This window comes from Colius striatus, chromosome 22, assembly GCF_028858725.1.
Source record: "Colius striatus isolate bColStr4 chromosome 22, bColStr4.1.hap1, whole genome shotgun sequence".
Classification (NCBI taxonomy): domain Eukaryota; kingdom Metazoa; phylum Chordata; class Aves; order Coliiformes; family Coliidae; genus Colius; species Colius striatus.
Window position 1 is genome coordinate 6158482 of NC_084780.1, and position 23064 is coordinate 6181545.

Genomic DNA, 23064 nt, shown 5'->3' on the forward strand with positions numbered 1-23064 from the left:
TAAGATGATGGACAGCTTCTCATGTCCTCTGAATTAGCATTTATCCACAAGCCTGTGCTATTTTTATCACTTCCACTTTTAAGAATCCCTGGCTAACATGACTCTGCTTCCTCAGCAGCAGACCCACACGTGGAAAAAGCAGACATCTTCCTCCAAGGGGGCAGAGTGGAAAGGGAGGTCACACCAATTACCTCAAACCACTTGGCTGCCACAGCCATCTTTTCACCTCTGCAGTAAACAAACCCTCGTGGCTGGTCCATATATGAAGCAATTCCTTTGAAGAGTGATACTGAGACTTGAACTGAGATGGGAAGCAATGACAGTACTTTGGACTAACACTTCAAAGACTCCCATGCAGTTATCAGAACAACTTCTGCTGGTTTCAGAAGCCATTCTGCTCTTTGAGGTAAAGCAGTTTGAAGAACAAAAGATGTACAATTAAATGCAAAGAAGTAACAATATGAAACAGGAGAGTTTATAGCACCAGTTCCTTGCTTGTTGTAAGCTCAGAGGATCCAGAAGAAGCAAATCTTTGTTTGCACACTGTGATCCATGTTAAACAGACGCTTTAAGAAGTCAACAAATTCAATGTGTTAAGAAGCAACCTTTTAATAAAGAAAGCAGAACCATACTTTGCTGTTAACAAATATTTGGAAAAAGGCTTATAAAATTAAACCTAAGCCAATGATCTGGTGCATCTGCAGCTGAGAAGGAAGTGTCAATACTCCAAACATCTGCTTAGGCTGTGCCCTCTCCTTTCGTACAGAGGAAGTATTAGCTTCCAGTTGTACAAGTTATAAGAGCAATAAGGTATTGCTCAACATAAGCTGTTTTCTTAGATGATTCCAGGCTAAGGTCAAGGAGAAATTCATACATTAAGCACCATTACTAACATGGAAGCCTGTCAAAAGTTACTAGTTGGAATAGCACAGCTTTCCTCCTTGCTCCCCACAGTCAGAGAACCGCTGAGGTGAGGCTCGTGAGAACAAGGGAATGGAGCCATCGTGGAAAGAACACCCCAGTCACACTGGAGCTGGCTGAGGCCAGAGACTGGACAGCAGGAGGACCTTGATGTTTTCCATAACAAAGCTGGAGGGTGAAAGAAAAGTCCCAAGGCACTGGGAGAAACAGAACACAAAAGCCATAGAAAGTCAGTTCAGTTTCAAACCAAACACCCTTTGAAAGGCATGAACAAAAAACCCACCCTGTATCAACCCCCTCAACGCCATGGAACAGCTTTGTACTAAACCCCAAGTACTAGCCAAGACACATGAAAGAAGAAAAAACCCTCTGGAAGCCCCAGCTCCAGCTTTGTCCACTCACCCCAACACAGTCCACTCAGCTGGAGGCCAGGACACTGGGAGCACTCACAGGCCACAGCACCCGCAGCACCTGGGGGAAGCAAGGAGGGGTTAGGATGGAGTTTTTCTGCCCTACAACTCCTTGTCTTCAGCAGCATGTCTTCAGCATTGAACAGGCTGGGGAGGAGGGGAGTGTGTTTTCTTGGATATTCAGGCACAGATTGGATACAGGTTTTGTAACAGATTATTTATTCATGTGATTTATGGGACTGTGTCCAGTTCTGGGCTCCCCAGTTCAGCAGAGACAGGGAACTGCTGCACAGAGGCAAGTGCAGAGACACCAAGATGCTGAGAAGAGAGGAACATGTTTCTTGTGAGGAAAGGCTGCAAGTCCTGAGGTTGTTTAGCTTGGAGAAGAGATGGCTTGTTAACACTTACAAGTATCCAAAGGCTGGGTGTCAGGAGGATGGGGCAACAGTTTTTCCTGCAGTGGCCAGTGACAGGACAAGGGGTAAGGGGCACAGGCTGGAACACAAACAGCTCCACTTAAACACAAGGAGAAAGTCCTTTGGTGCTGAGGTGAGGGAGCCCTGGCCCAGGCTGCCCAGGGAGGGTGTGGAGGCTCCTTCTCAGGAGGTTTCCAACCCCACCTGGACACGTTCCTGTGCCCCCTGAGCCAGGGGAACCTGCTGTAGCAGGGGCTGGGGCTGCTCTGCAGGGCCCTTCCATCCCTCACCACCCTGTGATTCTATATCTCAAACATGTACAACTGAACAAACCATCCACCAAGATGAGCCTGAGCTTCCACACAGGATCCATACTCTAGATGCCATCTAAACACTTCCAGAAGTAAAGATAAGGCTGAAACAAACGCTGCCAACTCCCCTGACCCTTCTCAACCCATCCCCCACGAGTTCCAGGGCCCTGCCTTATCCTCACACAAACCCTCTTCTCACAAGGCACCAATGACCACACTCATTTCCTTGGAGAGTTTTACTTTGGCCCTCCTGGCTTCTATCATAACCTCAAATATTACATTAAAAAGGCTTTTAAAACATAACATCTGCAGCAGAGCAGGAGCTTTTCCTTGCAGCAAGCTTCTTCCCTGCCTGTTTGCGTGTGGCACCTTCACATTAAGTGCATGAGTTAAGATGTAGATTAGCAAGGCAAGAAACCTTTGCCCTTGGCATCGACACTCAGCTGTGACAGGAAACTTCAGGCCTTTTTTTTTCCCCCTTCTATGAAGTGTAGAAGCACTCATTGCACATTGGCAGGGAAGTGCACATCTCCAAACTATACACATTTTCTCTTAGATAAGCAAAAGACTCAAGTGTTTATAAATATGAAAAGTTCAGCAGCTGGCTAAAAAGTTAATTCTCCAGTCTCACTTAATGAGCTTTGGGGAAAGTGGTAGGGGGATTTGCTCAGAAAGCAAAGCAAGAGTGTCACAGAAAGCAGACCCTGCCAGACAGGCTCTGTTTAGTCCTATTTTCTGTCTCTGGATGACTGCTATCAGCAAAATGGCAACAGGGAACTACAGAACAACCAGGATGAGAAATGCTTTCTCCTAATTTTGCAGTCACAGAAATTAGCCAGTGTTCAATTTCAGCCCCGTGGCTTCTTTCTTTGTTGTCAAAATCTCAAGCCAGACATATCAAAACACTCTGGAACACAGTCTTAAGGTTTTATCCAGTTCCTGGCATCCCGGCTGGGATCAGCAGTGGGGTGGCAGCAGGAGCAGGGCAGGGATTGTCCCCTGTGCTGGGCCCTGGGGAGGCTGCAGCTCCAGGGCTGTGTCAGTGCTGGGCCCCTCACTCACTGCCACAGGGACACTGAGGGGCTGCAGCGTGGCCAGAGCTGGGCACAGAGCTGGGGAAGGGGCTGGAGCACAAGGGGCTGGGGAGGGGCTGAGGGAATGGGGGTGTTGAGCCTGGAGAAGAGGAGGCTGAGGGCAGCCAGCAGCACTCTCTGACACTCCCTGACAGGAGGCTGCAGGGAGCTGGGGGTCGGGCTCTGCTCCCCAGCAATGAATGACAGGACAAGAGGCAATGGGCTGCAGTTGCCCAGGGGAGGTTGAAGTTGGAGCTGAGGCAGAACTGTTTCCCTGAGAGGGGTGTCAGCCCTGTGCCAGGCTGCCCAGGGAGCTGGGGGAGTGCCCAGCCCTGGAGGGATCCCAAAGCCATGGAGCTGAGGTGCTGAGGGCCCTGGGTTAGTGGTGGGCTGGGCAGGGTGAGGGGAGGGCTGAGACTCTATGAGGTTAAATCTCTTTTCCAACCAAACAACTCTATGGCTCCATGACAACCCCTCTGGTGCCTGGTCGTGGAGCCTGGGAGTGTGGCAGGAGTGGCTCCCACTGGAAGGAGTCAGCTCGTGGCTGGTGCCAGTGCTCAAGTCTCTGTTGATGGTGTATTAGGCTGTGTACATTGGAATCAGTAAATGCTTCATTGTGATTTTTGGCCACTTGGAATATTTTTAGCAGTTTGCCAAGGCTTACCCTGTGATTTATTATAGAGGAAACAAACTCAAGCACTAACAAATGAAAATATGTAAACTCAGACTTTTCAAGTCAATAGAAAGGTATTCAGCTTCTTAAACCCCTTCAGAGGCATGCAGTCTGCTGTAGATTTAACTGCTGGGAGCAACAGTTTGAGCAAAAAGCAACTGAAATGTCATCTAAGGAGTCATACCGAAGTCACGTAGAGATTGATCATGAAACATTCCACATTCATGGCCACTTTCCCACTGCTGTTCTACAGTTGTTGGAAACTCAACCATCTGCTGGAAATATATTTGCTATCACCTTTGCACTAAGGCCAAAGCACTGCAGGTTATTTACCATTTAGAACTCGCTCCCTTCAATTTACTGTAATAGGTTAAAACACAATATCATGAGAAACCACTTGAAATAATGAAATACATGGGGGAAAAATGGTTTAGAAAGCTGAAAGCACTGGAATTACCTGCAGCTATGACACTAGATATAGCAAACTATAACTGGTTTATTGCAGGATGCTTGGGTAGAGAGGCATGTGTCATTAAACAGAAGGGAAACTTCCATTTTGGGTATGGAAATTCAACCAGATGTCACTGCCACATAGCTCCAGAACACAAGAGAGAATGGTTTATTAGTTGTTAGCAGCCACCACAGTATTATCTAGGGTTAAAATACTGAAGCAATCTATGGGTAAAATCAGAAGTGGTAGTTTGATAAGGGATATCACTGGTTTTTACAAGTTATCTGAATGCTTCCAAAACCATCAGGAGCACAATAACCTAAGAACCAAAATAAGGAGGAATATTAATCATTAGAGTGTGACTGAGGGTTAAAATTCCATCTGAAGTAGCAGAATACTGGAAGATGGTATTTCCTTCTCAGCTGTCACTCTCAAGAGATTGATGTAGAATTCTCCTCCTGGCCATTTATCTCCATAGCCAGTTTCAACCTTTGCCCAGTGTTACCCCAGCAGTGAGTGGCCCCTTTGTGCCTGCCACCACTGAGACTTGGTTGGTGGAATGATGCAGCAATCTGCAGGTACCTTGATCACCTTTTCAGCTCAACAGACACCATCTGTCCTTTCCTGGAGAGAATCAGTGAAACAGACACACTGCCAAATGACCAAACCCTGAGAAGGGTTTTTTTCCCCCCTCACATTTGGCCACGTCACTTGACATCCAAAATGCCATTAGGCAAAGCCAACTAACTCATGCAAAGGCCTTTGTTTTTTTGCTTCAAGAAACCCAGCAGAGAGAACTTCACCAAGCAATTCTTTGTTAGCATAACATTTGACCTTGTATCTCTTTGGAAATCATACAACTTTGCTAATGCAATCCTTACAGAATTAATCAAGCAGATAGTTAGACCCCAGTTACTATGAACCCAGCCAATTATGAACAGCACTGAAATTTGTCACTGGCCTGTCCAACTACATTTTCCAACATAAAGATCAACAGAACTGGGTGGAAATGAGGCCCCACTCTCAGACCTTCATGAGCTGGACACTGTAGACTACAATCACTAGCAAGGCCAGTGCTTTTAGGAACAAAGTACTCCAGAAAAAAAGGCTGACCTACCAGGTCCTCACTACCTGCTGCATTAAAACAGCAAGAAAATACCATGTCTTTCACCCTATTTTGACTAGCAAAGCTACAAGAAATGAGTCACTGAGGGTTCAAAGCTCTTTGTTTGCCACTCTGCTCCACCCCATGAAGTTCAATGAAGGCCAAATGCAGTGCATGGCTTAGTTTGAGAGCTGCTGATGCAGGTTTCTCCCTCTGTCCCAAGTAAGACAGCATAGCTTTGAGAGTCCAGGGAAAGATGACAAGGTGACAGCCAGTATCAGTGTTAACAGATAGACAAGAAACCTTAAAAAGAGCTGGGCAGAGAGAGGGAGAAAGGAGATGGGCACACAGGAACAAACAGCTCAACAGCAGACACACTTAGATACATCTAAAGCAGCACAGATTACAAACTGATTTAGCTAAAAGCCCTATTGCCACTGTCAGGTCTCATTTCTACCCTTGAACAGGTGCTCAAATGATACAACTGTGGTTACTGAACATGTTTCTCCAGCCAGTGACTGGAACCAGGTGATATACAAACCCACTGGGTTGGTTCCCAAATGGTAAGTAACAGCTAAGGAACTTCTGAACCTGGCTTGGAACTAACAGTTACTTTTACCTTTGTTCTTGTTTGTCCCATTCCCACCTTGCTACCAGTTTCCAATGCTCAGTAAGAGAGCTGGTTTTCCTGCAGTCCAGCCTGCCTTCTACTCACTTCTCAAAATCTCCAGGTAACACATTTCTTTTTTGAGGTTCTCTCTGTGCAGTCTCCTACTTCCATGAGAATAAAATCCATCCTCACCAGTACTCCCTGGCAAAATTTGTCTGGTGCTGAAACACCACTCTCTCACCATCAGAGTGTTAATTAAAGCCATGACAAAGTAGATATTTTTGCCCAAACTTCAACAAGTGTTTGTCACTAACTAAAGGGGACAGAATAATCCATGCCCAAAAGTATGAGGTTGACTGGAGCCTGCTTTACCATGGACCTCAAAGCTCCCACAAATTACCCCAGGGTAGAGACAATACTCACAGCTTTAGCAAAAATGACCATCAGCTCAGGGAACTGGTGTGTAAGGAGAGCAAGCATTGCTGAGAAGGAACACAGGCCTGCTGTGAAATGGATGAAAAAGGGAAGCTCCTTCTGGGGGTAAACGGAGACTTCATGAAATGCTGAAAGGAAAACATGAAGAACATTGACATTTGATACTTGAGGAGGGTTTCCTGAATTATTTACACAGCTTTCTACCTCAGTTCTAGTCTTTCAGGAGGAGTAAGTGTGAACTCAATGCTATTGTGCAGCGCTTGGTAGGCCACAGTACTCAAACTCCTCAGGAATGTTCCCCTCCTATTAAATGCTTGTCTTCATTATTAATATTCATTACATCCCTTCACAATCTTCATTTTCACTTGCACAGGCTTTATTTTTGAAGCATTTCATCAAGTTTAGTTATAGGCACCTACTCTTTTAACAGGACAAAGGGAAGAACTGTAAAATTCATGAGTTGTCCAAATCTGAAGCATTAAACAACCATCAAGTTATAGGTATGTGCAAGGTACAGCTTCTGAATACTTCTCAAAGATTCCTGGTTGATATGCTACAGGAATTTCTTTCCAGAGCAGCTGACAGAGTAGACCTCAAAAACCACAGAGCCAGGACTAGGTTATAAATTTTGCACCTAGCAGCTCCTTGCAATTACCAATCGACTGTCACAAGCCCAAAAGAAGGTGATTAGCCAGGCTAAGGGCTGGCATATGGAACTTTGAGCACTTAAGACACTACTACTGGTCTCTAGCTGAGAATTTCTTTGGTGAATTTGCAATTATTTACTGGCTCTGAATTCCTACAGCTCTGATTTTAAAGGGTTCTTAAATGAGGGGAAAAAATCGTTCCTGTAGATAGAAGTCGTTACGAAAGGGCTGCACGCTTCTCAACAAGCCACTTTCAAAACCTGACAAAAGCCTCAAAATTGAAGGAAGGCTTTTCATAAGCCAAGAAAATACATTTGCATTCATTTTTAAACTGAAGCCTGAGGAGGAAAAAGACACTTCTCCCTCCCAGTTACTGTTTCTGGATGCTACCATTAGAAGCACAAGCCCAGCAACAGTCTCTTGTGCTCCTGCACCTCATGAGTAGCAAAGTGCTTCTTGGGTTTTGCTTTGCTTTGAAGTTTATGATTCTGAAGCAGGAAAACATTTGGAGTTTTGTGTCTAATGCCCACTAGAGATGTTTAATAGTATCCAAGGGATTATCAGTTCACCTTAAGAAGCAGCAGCCCTGCTAGGCCATGGTACAGTACAATAGCAACACACTTCTCTCTACTCAGCAACCAAAGAAACCACTTGTCTGCTCTGCAACACCATGTAGAAACTCACCTGATTTTTAACACATGGAGTAGCACAACTTAGGAAAAGTCCCAACATAAGTTAGGAAAAGTTGAGAGGGGAACATCTTTCTTACATTGGGAAATCAAAGCTAAAATGGTTAAGGATAAGTAAAGATAACTGTCTGTGTTCACAGCCACTGGAGAACTGTTACTAGTCAGAGCAACAGGAGATTTCTGAACCAACATCATTTTAAAGGGATAAATTAAAGCCAAAAATTAAGTGTCAAGATTTCTGAAGGAAGTACTGCAATAAAAGTGTTAAGATGATTTTATTTATGGGTACTTTTATATTTAAAACATAACAGGAATGTGTGAGTGATCGTGTTGAAACATCTGCATGTGTTGGTGTTTAATTATGCTGGGAAGTCTACAATTTAGGGTTAGTTGCTAACCAAGGAATTCCTTGTGCAATATCCTGCATAAGTGAGAAATGAGTAATTTAAAGCAGTCTGGGGGCAAATTTAAATTACACATCTTAAATATAACTTCAGGCTTTTAAATAGAACCATGTATGTGTAAGTTTTCCTTTCCACAGCTGTGGTCTCAGTGGGTCTGCTGGTGAGTTTGCAGTAGCCCTTTCTAGCCCTGTGGGGATTTTTGTTTCTTCATGGTGTTGAAGCTCCCTCTCAAAGGAATTCCATTCACATGTACAATTAACAGTCCAGTTCTAATTTAGATTAATGCTGTTTGCCTAAATATGATGAGCACAGGTCCTGGTGATTTAGTTAGTTTGCCTAATCACAGAATCACTGCAGTTGGAAAAGACCTTTAGGAAACATGTAGGCTCACAATTGCAGAAAGTAAGCTCAAAGTAAAGAGCAGCTGGAGAAGACTTAAATGTCCAGTGTCAAGAGCCAGTATAAATCCATACAAATACCTACATGGATAGAAAGCTCCAGGAAGCACACTGTCCAGCAGACTAATTGGTACCAATGAATTAATGACCTATTCTATGAAAGTACAGATTTCCCAAGGAGTGTCTGTAAGATCAGAGACAGATTCTGCTAGCACTAAGCATTTATTCCTTCCTAAAAGGGGAATGGCTCCTCTACACCAGCAGTCAAATCCAAGTCACTTAAAGACTTGGTTCCATTTTGTTGGTCTCAAAGTTGGTGATACTTAAGTCTGAATGTACCACACACAGACTTCATCTTCCAAGGACTTCTGTTGTTCCAGAATCAAGCTAACATTTACCACACGTACACATCAAGTGCTTCAGCATCGCTTGAGAGGGACATCAACAAATAGCTGAATCCCCTTCTCAGGAAGTTCAAACTAAAAAAATCACAGTAAGGTAAATACAGAATACCACAAACTGAATGTCTCCTTAGCTTGTGTTTTATTATCATTGACTGCTTAGAAACCACTTACTTGGCAACAGTTCTCTGTCTGCTGTTTCTGTGCAACTCGGATAGGGATAGAAAAGATGACCTTTCTCTAGTGGGTATGGGATCATCCTAAATGCTGAAAGAACAGTAAGTGACATTAGATCTGTATCTAAACCAAGAGACTGGTGTCCCACAAAGAGAACCAATCGTGTTTGAGGTGAATAGAGGCAGAGAGTTTAGTCTGGAGAGATACTTACTGCCTTCCCATGTACAGTGCAGCAGATTTAGAGCTCCTTCTATCCTCTTCCAGTGTTGGAGGTGAAAGAAAGCATATGCTACTGCCTCACTGTCCCCTCGTTTCAGAATATGCTCTGGAGGTAGCACTAAACTTTTCATTTCTAGTAAATACTGAAAGTAAAAATGGAAAGGACACTTGGTTACATGGAATAATCCAGTATCTTTAATTGTGAAATATAAAGGATCATTTGAGGCATAACTGAAGCACAGGGGCTGACTTCTGCCTGCAAAGAAACAGCCTGGCACAGTGCAGGTAGAAGTGAGAAGCAGCAAAACACACAGATGCTTAAACTCCTTTTCACACACAAAGGACCAAGAAAATCAATGTATGTTCAGGAAGGCAAACTGAAAATACATTCTGTGGAATATACCTCAAGTGCAATGCCACAGCTACACTGCCAAGGAGCTCCAAGTTCAGGCTAATTAAAACAACCCCAACAAACCACTGGTATTTTTGCTCATCATTTAATCCCTGAAAGTTTCAACATAGGAGGCCAAGTACTTGTTAGCTCTCAAGTATAAGTAGCAAACCAGAAAGTGTCAATGTGCTGACCAAAGGAAGAATAATAAACCAAACTCTGGGGAATCTCGGTTTAGTGTGGTTTTTGCTGGACTACCACAAACTACCTCTGATTTCAAGGGGTTTTTTTTTTCAGTTGCAGCCTTCACCCTACATCAGCAGAATATCTGATGCACAAAGGGGTCAAAGAACACAAGGATTAATCATCTTCCATTTCCCTTAAAACACAGGGCATGTAGTTTGGTTTTCTTGTGGCACATGAAAGAGAGACAGGTATTCACTTTAACTTCGCTTTTAAAAACACATGAGTAATTCTTTTACCCCAATGACAGTTTCAGCTCTACTATTTACCTGTGAGTTCTTCTCTCCTACCATATAGTGTCTCACTCAATAACAGCCAAAGTTAATCCCCATCTTTGATCAATGTAGCTGGCAATTCCTTTGAGTGTCTCCCAAAGTGTAAGAATGCAGCTAACTCGTCGATTTATTTCAGCAGATGCCACAAACTATGAGATTATTTACTAATCCAGTTTGAGGACTTAACTTTTCCCATTCAGATTCTTGAAGGAATGCAGGAGGGGTTGTGCCCTGGCCAAATAAAGCACATTTACTGCCTGGCTAGGCTCTTCTCTTAGTGCCTTGGGCCTGCTCTCCACGGGGTAATATTCCTGCTAATCCTCTCTAATCCTCTTCAATTTATTATTTTTTTTTCATCTTTTTTTAACACAGTAAAGGATCACTCACACAGGGCTGCTGTGGGAAAATGGGCTCAAATATCTGACCCCTGACCTGACTCCTCACGCTCTCCACAGCACCCTCTCCTCCACTGTGCTAACAGCGCAGACAGCGAGGGACAGAACCTCAACAGAGGCAGCGAAGCCCCACTGCAAGTGTTGCCACAACATGCCAGTGCTGAGCCCCAGGCTCTGGCTGCCTCCCTGCCCATGTTAGCCCAGGTACACAAATATCCCAGACTCTGGCAAGTCTTCAGTGTCTGTGTTTAACTGTAGAGCAGGTGAGGTATCAGTACTGAAAACATCTTGGGTTTTGCAGATTAAAGGAAGTCTTTCTATACAACAAACCCTCCTGTAAGATACTCAGAAGATGATTGGAAAGGATCTTTTGATACATTATCAAAAGGCAGTGAGAGATCTCCAATTTTAAATGGCTCAAGAGCAGCAGTTTTCTAGCAATGGGAAGCACCTTCCCAACTTTCCAAATGGAGCCCATCCTTGTAAAAGCATAACTCAGAACACAGAGAAACAAACACCTTTATTTTCCTTATGCAAAAGGATGGCAGGTGCAAAAACAATCACTTTCATCAGACACAAGATTTCTGCTTGGCATACTCATTTATTGTTAGTCCATGGGATAGAACAGACTGCAGATATAAAAACTTCATTTCCTTACTACTCAACAGTAACTCATTGGGCAAGTTAAATCACTTGGTTGTGCCCTTGTTCATCTGTTTGCTTTCACTACGAGCATTTCAGAGCTGCAGACAGCCAGCACCAACAAAATTCTGCCCTGACATCAAACAAACTGGTGCTTCAAGGCAATATTGTAATAAAAAAATCATGGAGAAGACTGGCTAGGTATCTAATTAGAAGAGAAGATCAAATTACTGCAATCTGGAAGCAGTTGCTGTGATTGTCATTAGAACTACAGAACATATTTTGCAAAGAGCCTGTTTGAAATGATATCTAACTTCTTTATAAAGGGTCCATGAGGCTCCTGAAACAACTGGAGGATATACAAAACAACTTTTAGATAATGATAATGGGTTATAATCTTCTTCCCCTAAAGGCAGAGGCTAAAGAAAAATCTGTCTGAGACTGTCTGAAATGAACTTGCTACGCTCTTGATCAGTCATGCAAACAAGCAGCAATTTCTCCCAGCAATTAGCTTTCTCAGTGCACATTCTATTAGATTGGACAGGCAGACAGAATAGAGTGGCTGGATAATTTGAGCCTTCACAGCAATAGGCATTGGGACTCCACGATCATTTTACAGAGGATTAGGTCCAGGACTAAGCCAACCTTCTGCATTCAAGGTTTCAAACTGAATGCATCATCCATAGCAGGACAGTAAAAAGCAACACAAGGTTTGATTTTCACTCAATGCTCAGTGGTATTCCTCTCTTGGTTGCTTCAAGTAATGCCAGACATGAAATGATAACCTGTAGCAAAATCGACTCTTCATCTTATTTACACATGGATGAAGAAAATAAGTGACTGTACATCTTTCAGTAACCTGCAGATCTTTCAATAACTCCAGTTCCAGCTGTGTTTGGAAGCACAGCAGAAAAAAAAGTCTGTGGAAATACTCTCAGAGGTTACTTCTTCGGAGAATCTGATTTGGCTCCAGTGATTTAAAATCTCTGAATGTCTATTTATTAATGTTCACCCTTAACCAATAAAGTGCCTTCAGAAACACACTTCAGGATTCTCCAAAGAGAAGAGATGCTGGGCACCTAACATTTATGATAAAATACCAGTGTGTTTAACAAGCCAAGAAAACATGAGGCTAGAAAAGGCACAAAACAAGTTGATAACATAAACCAACTTTTTCTTAGAAGACAATAAAAAGTGGCCCAATAGGAAATAAAATACTCTTACCTTTGGAACATGAGGGTTAAATTCCACAGCTCTGTGAATTGCTTCCACAGCATTAATTTCTGCTGTACTAAGTCCTCTTTTGGAGGCAGTTTCTGGGGAGAACCTGAAGGGAAAAAACCCACGCTGAATGAAAGGAATCAATAATGCAAAGCAGTGGTTATTTGCATTCTAAGCTTGGAGTTCATAAAACACTGGCCATGTCCATATGCCAAAGTCAGGCTGAGTTCTTTAAAACTTCATATCAATCAGGTAAGCCCAGTCTTTGATGTGATTGTTACAGCATCAAGTGCTCAGAGGTAAAGCCAAAATCAACCATATAAACAGACCAGAATGAAAGTGAAATGCCAACATCAACTACCACAAATATCCTGCACCCCATCCACAAAACACAGAACAGCTCAACACCACAACAACCCAAGATCAGCAACAAACCATTCTTTTCACAAAGGTGCTTGCTTACCTTTCTGAAACAGCTCTGGCTTTTAACAGGGCTGCTGTGTAACATATTGCTGCAGATTTGGGAAGACTGATGTCTATGATAAAAAGAAAATAATTATGCTGTAAGATTCTAAGGCAAGACAAAAACATTTTAAACCCACATCCTTTGAGCTTAAACATTTTACTTGTGAACACCAGACAATGAGTGGAACACCTGGAACATTAGGGCTACTATTAGAAACACTGGATTTCTCAGCACAGTCTTTCTGTCAGCAGCCAGGCTCAGGTTAAAAACTTAGTTAGGCTCAGATTGAAAACTTACAGTTATAGTTAGGTAGTAAGACAGCAATTTTTTCATTTAAAAGTATCAAGAGAGTAACACTGGATTCAAGGAGAAACACATGTATAAACAACCACACATGCACTTGTCTTGTATTAACCCACAAAGGTCTAAAATAAGCTTTTACACTTCACCTCATTTTCAGCTGTACATTAACACAGTTTTACACAACACTTGCAAGACTTGACTAGAAGCTGACTAAAAAAAACCCCTTAAACTGCAATGAAAATTCAATTTCCATTCTTTTCCAGTTCCATGGGGAAAAATTCTTTCACTTGTAGGTTTTGTAGAATATCTGAGGCCAAGTCTGAGCTGACAATTACAGATTAGAAGGTTAGCACTCCACAGTACAAGTTTACTTTAAAAGCAGACAAAGTCTGGGGTCTAATTCCCAAGTACCATGTTGTGTATAGTCAGATGGCTCTTGCTTTTTTTGTAAATCCCATCCTGGGCTTGTCCATCACTTACTAGAAGTCTGGCTGCCGCGTCAAGCAAAACACAGAGGCGCTACAGACAGTTTGAAGCTCATACTCATTTTTCCAGATGCTTAGGGGGAAAAAAAGACATCAGCAACTGGTTCCTAAGAAAGTGTTGCAATTCCTGATGTTAACATAAAGCAGCAGCAGGAAAAGAGCAAATGGCTTTGTTAAATGGAGTCCAAAGAGAAGAAATGTGGATGGTCAAGTAATAGGAGCAGCTGCTGGGGCGGCAACACACAAGGGGCACAGGGTTTAGGTAAGGTTAATATACCTTTGATGCCATGAAATATAGAGAACAGAGACCCAAGACACAACATAGCAACTCCTCAAGGGCAGGGAACCACTGCCACAAAATGTGTGTCACTCCATTCTGAAGGAGATTTAAGGGACAGGTTTGACAGCAGCACTTTGCACACTAATGATGTTGGCACTATCTAGGTGGCAAAGCTTGTATTTTATTAACCTTTGTCTAGACTTGCACAACACCTGAAATGTATCAGTTGAGATGGAAAGTGAAAGCAAACTCCCAACACTTAAAGCACACCACTAGTCTCTGGCAAGTTGGTTCCAAGTTGCTAATCTCTGGCAAGCAACCCCAGTATTACAGAATCACGAGGCCAAGCCTGGAAGACAACAGAAGGGAAAACTACCTCTTTCATCTTATTTACATCACTCACTTAGGGGCTATGTGCTGACTAAGAAAGGCTGATGACTTCAAGCTTAACCAGGGGTGTAGAAGAGATTAAAAATTAAAACAATCCTTGAATTGAAGCAAAATGAACCCAAAGATTTCTGTACAGATTACAACTAACTTAAAAACACACAAAGTAATTGTGTATTCAATGTAGCTTGCCTAAATTTGGCTCCATTACTCAAAAGAAAAGACACAACTTGCAGTCTGGTAGTGCCTATTTGTTGCCAATGAAAGGAATCAAAGTCAGCTCCCTGAGATCATGGGTAGACATCTGCTTTTGGACAGACACACCTTGTCCAGCTCACCTATACTCTCATACAAAAACATCAGTATTTCCCAACTTACCATCATATTTTGCTAAAACTGCCTGGACATCTGCATAAGCCTGTAACTCCAGCAGTGCCTCCAGGAGGTTTTCATGAATATTCAGCATGCTGAGAAGTGGAAACTCTTTCATCAACTGCAAATCAGTAGGGAGAAATAAATTAAGCACATATAGAATTGCACTTGAATCCCTGAAATACTTCCCAGAAATTAGGACAATAATTTAAGCTTGTTCAGTGTTCTGCTCTTTCATAGTTTTAGAAGCTGGTACATCAGCAGCATGAGAAGAATCACATCATTTCTACCTTCCTTTTTTCCCCCTCTATATTCACCTACTGGAAAACAAACATGCAGAGGTTCATACAACATACACCCAGGCCAAATGTGCACAACTTCCACAGCAGCTTGGTTTGGTCAGTAATACTTTTACAGGAAAAAAAAAAACCCAGAACTTATGACACAACTTGAGCAAGTGAAATTAAAACTGTGATCAAGTCTATAAAGTCAGTTGTTTTGACAAGTCAGTCACTGAATCCAACATGAAGCAAACTGGACAAAATAACTGTGGACATATGACACTGGAGAATGTAAAAATATAAAATCTATGTGCAGAAACCAAGATCTGTTCTTAAAACATTTATGAATCATGATGTGCAAATCTCATTGGAAAATAATTCCAATCAGATGCCTAGAAAAGGGCTGGGACAAAGGCTGGACTCGACGATCTTAAAGGTCTCTTCCAGTTGAGATGATTCTATGATTCTAGAAGGCCTTTAAACCATCAATTTGGACAATTGGCTGAAAACAACAGTGGCTCCCTTCAATTTTTACTTACATCTCTCATCATTTTTACTGCTTCTCGTATTCTTCCAAGTTTTCTTGCACACATGGCAAGTCTCCTTTTCACATATACCAATACATTGGTGTCTCTCCCTGATTACAGAGATATAGAACAATTAGTCTATCAGTTTCAATCCTTACTTCTCCTTTCTCCTCTCTAAAAGAGACCCCAAACCATCAAAAACCCCACAAGCTTTTTCCAAACCACATGTAAAAGCACAAAGTAATTTCTACTGCTGTCCCAACCAAGGCCCATCTAGACTCAAAGCAACATTTAGCAAGGCTAAATGACAAAAATCTGCCCTTTTCCCCAAAATACTGGGTAGAATAAAAGAAAGTGTTAGTGATGCACACTAACTGTGTCATTAGTCTGCTCTAGCTATCCAGCTTTCCAAGACAATAACATACCAAGCCTCAGCAAGACAACCTGTGATGAATACAAAGAGTAACTGCCACCTCCCAAGATTCACTCAGGTACTACAAGAGATCACAGGGCAGGTAATGCATGAACATGGCTAAAACACTGGGAACTGCCTCCCTGAATGGGGAATCAAACTAGAACCACTAATTATCATTTCAGTTTTACACAAAACCAAGAGTTTCTGTGATTCCAAAGTCCTTACTCAGCTGTGCTTCGTGCTGAGGGCTTTGGGAATGGCAGTTCTGAGACTTTCTGTAAATCATTTCTCCTGCTTTCAGAGCCTGCTTGAAATACTTCTCAGCATCCACAATAGTTGTTGCTTCTTCCTCAGCCAGGAGGACATAGGCAGTGGCACAGCTATAATGAGGAAAAACCACTCTCATCATTCTGAGGGACTTTGAATAAGTATTAAAAGCATCAGAAGTAAGCAGTTTCCACTTATGTTTCATATCTAGGCACTGACAATATGAAAGTACCAAAATATTAACTTGGAGTTCAAATGGTGAGTGTCAGGAAAATAGAAACCTTTTCCATTTTACAGAAAGAAAAAAAGGAAATCACACATTTGGAGAAATAACAAGAGAAAGAATTGTAACAGCAAGTCAAATTGTTGTCCCTGAAATGCTCAAAAGGCTCTGGTGATTGTCTGCAGAGGTTCTTTGTGTTTGGTTTGCTTTGCTTTTTTAGATCTAGGAGGTAGATATTTGAAACAAAAATGAGGAAACTACACACCAAAAGGGATCACAGAAGGGCACAAAATGCTTTGGTTTGTGCTATTAGAGTATTTTTAAACCCTTTACAGGAGTTGCATCTGTGAACAACAAATACAGTACTGTCACAACACCACCTCTGAAGTACAGACCACCTCCTATTTAGTTTAGACTATTCCACATCTGTTGTTGCTCCTGATACAGAGATTTCTTTAAACTTGTTTCCCAATACAAAGGGAGAACAAAAGCTATTTTTTAACAGGACAGTTCAATACCTCGATGCAAACGACAGCCCCGTGGGCAACGCTCCCAGTCACACAAGTCCTACTGAACTTTGCTGGGAGTAACCTATTAGAACAAGCAACTGAGAGCATGCTCAGCATCACTGCTCATCATCTTTCACATTAGAAACACAGCAATGGAACTTATACTCTAAACTTACTCATTGTTCAACTCTAAAGCTTGATATGCTGCTTTAATCCGGGCTTGAGGGTTTCTCTCTCGCCACGCTTTCTGCATAACTGTTGCAAAAACATTGAAAGGCTGGTGAGGGACAGACACAAGTGGAACACTTGGGAGGCAACAAAGGCAACACTGGCTGCTCACACCTCAGCTTTACCTTAATAGTCACTCCCATTCTGCAAACTCCTGTTTACTATATCAATGTTACAGGGAAAAGTAAAGAAGTGTTTTAATCCAACGTGAGATTTACCACAAGCAGCAGAATCTTCCAACTTATCATACCCCAAAGTGAATTTAAGGAAGCAACACCACCAGGAAGACTATTCACTGACCATCTAAGAACTCCTATGCTGAGAAGCAAAGACAGCTTACATAACTAGGCAGATGTACCATTTCTAAACTGCTACAGATATTTGGAAACGTTTCCCAAGGCCTGTTGAAAGTTTGGCAGAAGCAGTTGTTAAACAGAGGTTCATGCACAGACCTGCCCAGAATTTTAATTTGGGCTTTCAAACAGTACTTCAAAGAAAACAGTGCTGGAGTTAAGGCATGTCTGGCATAGGTAGAGCTTCACACTTCAGTGTTTAGACAACTACCAGATCATAAAGGGTTAAAATGACTCCTCTGTAAAATTGCAAAACACCTTTGAGTGGCATAAAGTGGTAAAGTTAATTCAAGACAGAGTACACTCATTTCTCACCTTCTGGGGAAGCATTCTAGGAAACAAGCAGGGTGAAATCTGTCTATTCCAAAGGGGCTTCTGAACTACAACCTGAACTCAGACTTACAGCCAGATCACAGGAGCAAACAAAAGCTCAATGTAATGACCATAAAACCCTCTTCACTCAGCTTCCATTAGGGACAAATGGGAATCTCAACCTGAAAACCAACTTCTAGCAGAGGAAAACCAACATCCTGAGGTGAGGGAGCACTGGCAGGGGCTGCCCAGATGGGTTGTGGAGGCTCCTTCTCTGGAGACATTCCAAACCCACCTGGACGAGTTCCTGTGTGCCCTACTCTAGCTGGTCCTGCTCTGGCAGAGGGGTTGCACTGGATGAGCTCTTGAGGTCCCTTCCAGCCTTTGAGATTCTGTGATCCTTGTAGCTACCATTTTCTATGCAGAACTAATAACTTTCCCAAGAAACAACAGTTCTGAAAGAACTCCAAAACCTTTCATTGGTGCATTTACAGATCTGGCCTGTCTCAAGTATGATAAGAAAACTGAAGAATCTATACATGTTTCTTTTGGAACAAAACCTTCTGCTGTCCAGCAAGAACAACGTGGAAAAATGTTTGAGCTTTCTTTTGGAAATAAAATATTAGTCTTGGCTTAGCAAAGGAGACAATACACTCCATTTTGTGAAACAAAACCACACATCAAGCATGTCACAGCCAGCTGACGAGTAACGTTCCCACAACCTGACAGGAATTCACACCCAGCCTGACAATAACCAGGTAGAGAACATTTTCTGCACTAAAGATACAGAGCACAGTGAAAAAAAAGGAAAAGGAGAGCTGGAAACTGCACTATTCATTACAGAGGTTTCAATGAGGGCACATCTTTTTGGCTGTTGAGGCTACAGAACAGGTTTTCAGTGTTGTGGTGTTAGGTACTTGTGTGAGACCTTCAAACACGTCTGGATCCTGACAGCCTTCAAATTAATAGACAGTACAAGCTTAAAACCCCCATCTCTTCATGAAATACAACTATGAAACCTCCTTAGCAGTTGAGAAAGGCTATCATTTCAGCAAAATATTTGACAGGACAGCATGCACTAACTTGAGGTACATTAAAAATCCCCACTCTACCCTCTCCAGCAGTGAGCCATCTCGTGCCTACAGCACTGGTACCTGTGTCAGAAGGGCGAAGGGCATCTGTATCACACGTGAAAAAGTTCTGATGATCTTGAGCAGACAAATTCATGTCGTAGTATGTAAGAGGCTCCTTTCCAGTCACCCACATGTATCTTTAACAGGAGAGAATTCAGTAAGAGGAACTCCTAGGATATGGATCTTTCATCTATCTAACAACTGGAGCTAGTGTAGAAAATTGTTGTTACTAAAAGACTGGAGCTAGTAACCACAAGTTCCAAGAACTACTGTTCCATTATCTGTACAGTTTGTGAAAGGTTCAGAACCAGCTTCCTAGGAAGCAGCTCTTCCTATGAAATAACAATAGGAGACTCATGAGACAGCCATATCAGTTTAAAAAAGAGAATTTAGACTCAGAATCACTGTCTCAACCTCAAAGTTTTTCTCCTACTTTACTCTCAGAACCTGGTGATATTACAGTAACATTTGCATTCTCTACCACTGAAACTGCCCATGGTTAGATAGGTAACTTTTAAACACAAGACTGGCATCAATCACCTCTACAATCTTACAGGTCTCAGCTATCTCCTGATATCACTAGTGCAAATTCTCTGTGGAAGTCATGTGTATGCCCCAGATGAAATTCAAAAACATGCAATGGAGAGTAAGATAAATAATACCTGCTGTACTCTGCCCCTCTGAAAAGATTGAGAGGATTTCGCCACACTTTGCACTCTGGGGTGAAAAAACAACAACCAACAAACATTTTAATGAAGAGCACAGGAGATACAACTTTGACTTGAAAATGTAGTCATGCAAATGCAGTCTTCCTTTCAAAAGCTGCTTTGATTTTACTGTTATACAACCTGAACTTAGATAATATGATCCCCTTCTTCATAAACCTCTGTTAACCCACAAATATTGCTGCTCCCCAAAATTGCTGGGGTCCAACAGCACATGGTGGAAGGATTAAACACTGCCATTGCCACTCATGCAATGCTCACCTTGCAGATATTTTAGCTAAATGTGCAATGTCTTTTCCAAATCATACTTTCAATACTGCATGTTTTAGATTAAAGATGTAGGCTCCAGTTCTTACAACCACTAATGCAGAGTCAGAGCCATTGAAAAGCCACTTCATGTGACTCAGCTGCCTTGAAGCTGAAGGAAAACTGCTGGGACACACCAACAATCACCTGGCATATTCTGCCTGCTCGTCTCATTCTCTGCAGCAGAGAATGCAGCTGGTCCTGGAGGGTTGTTTTCTGCACCACCAATGAGGGGCCTCAAGTGACTCACAGAGACCTGCTCGATGAAAGACGTGCCGTACTTTCGGAAATGCCACCACTCAAACACCTGTCACAGGAGAAAAAGGCACCAGGAATTTCCTTAGGTGACATCCTTCCAACATAAACATCAGAGCTGAAGAGACAGTTGTTCACAGCTAGAACATCCCCTTGCAAATGACTAGATGGAATCTACACACAAAGTCACACTAATTGCCTGCTTTAGCCTGTCCTGTCATGCAGGTTCACTCACATAACACAAAAGAGACTGATAAAACCCCTATGCTCCTCTCTCCCCAAATCATTAGGATAACTTCTAAACCCTTCCAGAAAGTGCCTGTGTAGGGAAACTGTGCATAGAGGCAAGAACCTCAAGGCAGGTGTACTCCTCTAAAAATAAAGCACAGAATGGATGGTGAAACCGTCGTGTTCTGCCATTCAGAGAAGTCCACAGAGAAAAGGCTGAATCGAGTTCAGTTACCAGAAATCTGGGGTGACAAACAGTACCCTCTGTCTCTTTGAAGCTATAAACAACACTTGTGTATCAGTGCCTGACTGATGGCCACTGTTTTCAGAGCAAACCCACACCAAAGGCCTATCGCAAGCAGAATCCTTCTCCTTACAGGACTTTCCTCAAATCCTTCAATCCAAACCCAAGCAACACTGCTTACAGCAAACAAGTATCTGCCACATAAATACAGACATTTCTCTTTTCAAATGGTGGCTACAAAAGAGTCACCCATGAAACGGATTTTGCACCTTCTGCAAAACAGGTTTAAGGGATGAGACGTTGTCTTTAGTTTTTAATGCTGAAAATAAAGATTAACCCAAAAGATTTGTCTGGAGTGTCACAGTGTGCATCAGGGCCAGATGATCAGCACTGCAGCAAGAGCTGTGCTTGCAGAACTGACCATGCAGTTCACCCCATGTGTAGAGTCAGCCACATCTGTGCACACTGTTCTCTGAAGAGGAGCTGAATTATTGGCTTCTTTTCACCCCAAAGATAGTTTCTGTGATGGCACATAAGCAAAAGCTCCTCCTTTAATTTACTACAGGGAGCTAAACTTTTAACTACTTAGTTTAAAAGGGATCAAAACCTCAGTGTTTTCTTTACAGAGTGAGGTCTGCAGAGTCTGCATGTGCAACCTGCATTTCTAATGTGTCTATGCAGACATGTATGTGTGCACACATATAGACATGGACCTCCTTAAAACAAGCTTGAGTTTCTCAAACAGGTACAAGTTCTTTTCCTCAGACTCACAAGGTGGGTAATACTTCAGGGAACACACTAACCAACAAGCTCCTTCCTAGCACAAAGGCACCCTCTAGAGTCTGAGCCAAAAAGAAGCGACTGCATCTACCCCTAACAAAAGCATCCCAGAGCTGCTGGAGTGGTTTAAAAAGAAGAAAAGTGGACTACTTACAAATATCAGCCCAGATATAAAAGATGAGGTCACTGTAAGGGCAAAGTAGAATTTCGGAGTCAAAGTGCTTAAGAACACAGTCACTGTCAAGAGAAACAAAACCAAAGACTTAACAAGAAGGACTGAAAACCACCAAAAGCTTCTTTATTAAACCATGAAGAAGCATGCAAATACCTAACACAGCATAGCCCTGTTCACTTTAAACAGTGAATCCTCTCCATATATTATTTGCTGTTTGTATCCCTCTGACAGTGGACCAGGTTATACACTCCACCTAAAAACTTCAGTCTAAGCTCCTAGACAAAGCAGCCCATGGTTTCAGCTGTACCGTGGATGGCAACAAGCCAATTTAATGTATTCTTTCATTTTATGCTGAAATGAAAACGCTCAGTTTTGATGTAAGCTCGTACTCTGTGTTAAGAGCTCTGATTTTCCATAGGCCTGGTATTTACAGCACAGGCAGGGCAGGCAGTTTCCTAGTGCCACTCTTGACCGTGGTTCTAACTCTCTGCCCACCAGCTTCAAGCCCACCAGCAGCCTCATCTGGGAGAGGGCTGGGGAGGGCCTCAGGTGGAAATGACAGGGAGTGAGGGGTCGGTAAGCCTCCCTGCCCCAGGTCCCACCTCCGTTCCGGACAAGCCTTGTGGGTGGGCAGCGAGCGTCGCTTCCAGCCACTCCGACAGCGTCACCGAGCTGCCAAGGCCTGGGCTGAGGCCGTGGGGGTGGCTGCGGACAGCGGGACCCCCGGCGCCAGGACGCTGCCCTCGCTGTATCGCTACGGGAGGCCCGCGGGCGGCTGCCAGCGCAGCCGAGCCCTCCTGTCCCGCATCGCACCGGCGTCCCCCGGCGCGGGCAGGGGCAAACCCTCCCCCGGCGCGGCCCGCCGCGTCTCACCGGCCGCCAGACCATCCCGGAGCCTCAGCGGCATCCGCAGCACAACGTAGAACAGCCCGAGCCCAGCGACCACGGCCAGGAGCCCGCGGGCCCACGGTGCCGCCGCCGCCGCCCGCCGCCGCAGCTGCTCCCAGCGCCGCAGAACCGCGGCCGCGGGCCCGGGACACGGCGGCCCTCGGCCGCTGCCGCCGCTGTCCGCCATGGCCGCCGCCGGGGCACGCCGGGAGAGGGGCGGGCCGGGGCGGGGCGCGAGGGAGGCTCCGCGGGCCGCTCGCTCCCGGAGCCCCTCACAGATCCCGGAGCCCGTCACGGCCGCCGGGCCGCGGCCTCAGCGCCTCCCCCCCCCCACACACACCCCGACCCCCATCCGCGGCCGCTGCGGCCTGGCCCTGCCCGCTCCCACCATGGCCGCCACACGGCCTCTGCCCTC

The 23064-nt window shown here is 43.6% G+C and overlaps 1 protein-coding gene across 3 annotated transcripts; it reads right to left on the reverse strand.

Annotated features, from left to right (window-relative positions):
* Positions 1 to 584: 584 nt before the first annotated feature.
* Positions 585 to 23015, reverse strand: ST7L (suppression of tumorigenicity 7 like). Of its 3 annotated transcripts, XM_062013430.1 has the most exons (16): positions 22364 to 22616; positions 21741 to 21823; positions 20227 to 20386; positions 19711 to 19765; positions 19070 to 19185; positions 17199 to 17277; positions 16249 to 16403; positions 15621 to 15718; positions 14807 to 14921; positions 12971 to 13043; positions 12511 to 12613; positions 9333 to 9483; positions 9119 to 9211; positions 6394 to 6533; positions 1324 to 1392; positions 585 to 1118 (listed from the first exon to the last, which is right to left on the reverse strand). In XM_062013430.1, the coding sequence occupies exons 3-15, from the start codon at positions 20231 to 20233 to the stop codon at positions 1339 to 1341; spliced, it is 1239 nt and encodes a 412-aa protein (XP_061869414.1). In that variant the 5' UTR covers positions 20234 to 20386; positions 21741 to 21823; positions 22364 to 22616; the 3' UTR covers positions 585 to 1118; positions 1324 to 1338. The 3 variants fall into 3 exon arrangements, with proteins under 3 accessions (XP_061869414.1, XP_061869412.1, XP_061869413.1); XM_062013428.1 differs by lacking the exons at positions 9119 to 9211; positions 22364 to 22616 and adding an exon at positions 22635 to 23015; XM_062013429.1 differs by lacking the exons at positions 16249 to 16403; positions 17199 to 17277; positions 22364 to 22616 and adding an exon at positions 22635 to 22837.
* Between the last annotated feature and the right edge of the window lie 49 nt (positions 23016 to 23064).

What these genes read in the sequence shown, in the direction of transcription:
- ST7L (XM_062013428.1), bottom strand. Translation starts at nt 22,836, where the DNA reads ATGGCGGACAGCGGCGGCAGCGGCCGAGGGCCGCCGTGTCCCGGGCCC. An exon ending in AGAGGGGCAGAGTACAGCAG is followed by an intron (nt 19,186 to 19,710) that starts GTATTATTTATC and finishes CTCCTGTTAAAG; the next exon opens with ATACATGTGGGTGACTGGAA. An exon ending in TTAACCCTCATGTTCCAAAG is followed by an intron (nt 9,484 to 12,510) that starts GTAAGAGTATTT and finishes TTTTACTTTCAG; the next exon opens with TATTTACTAGAAATGAAAAG.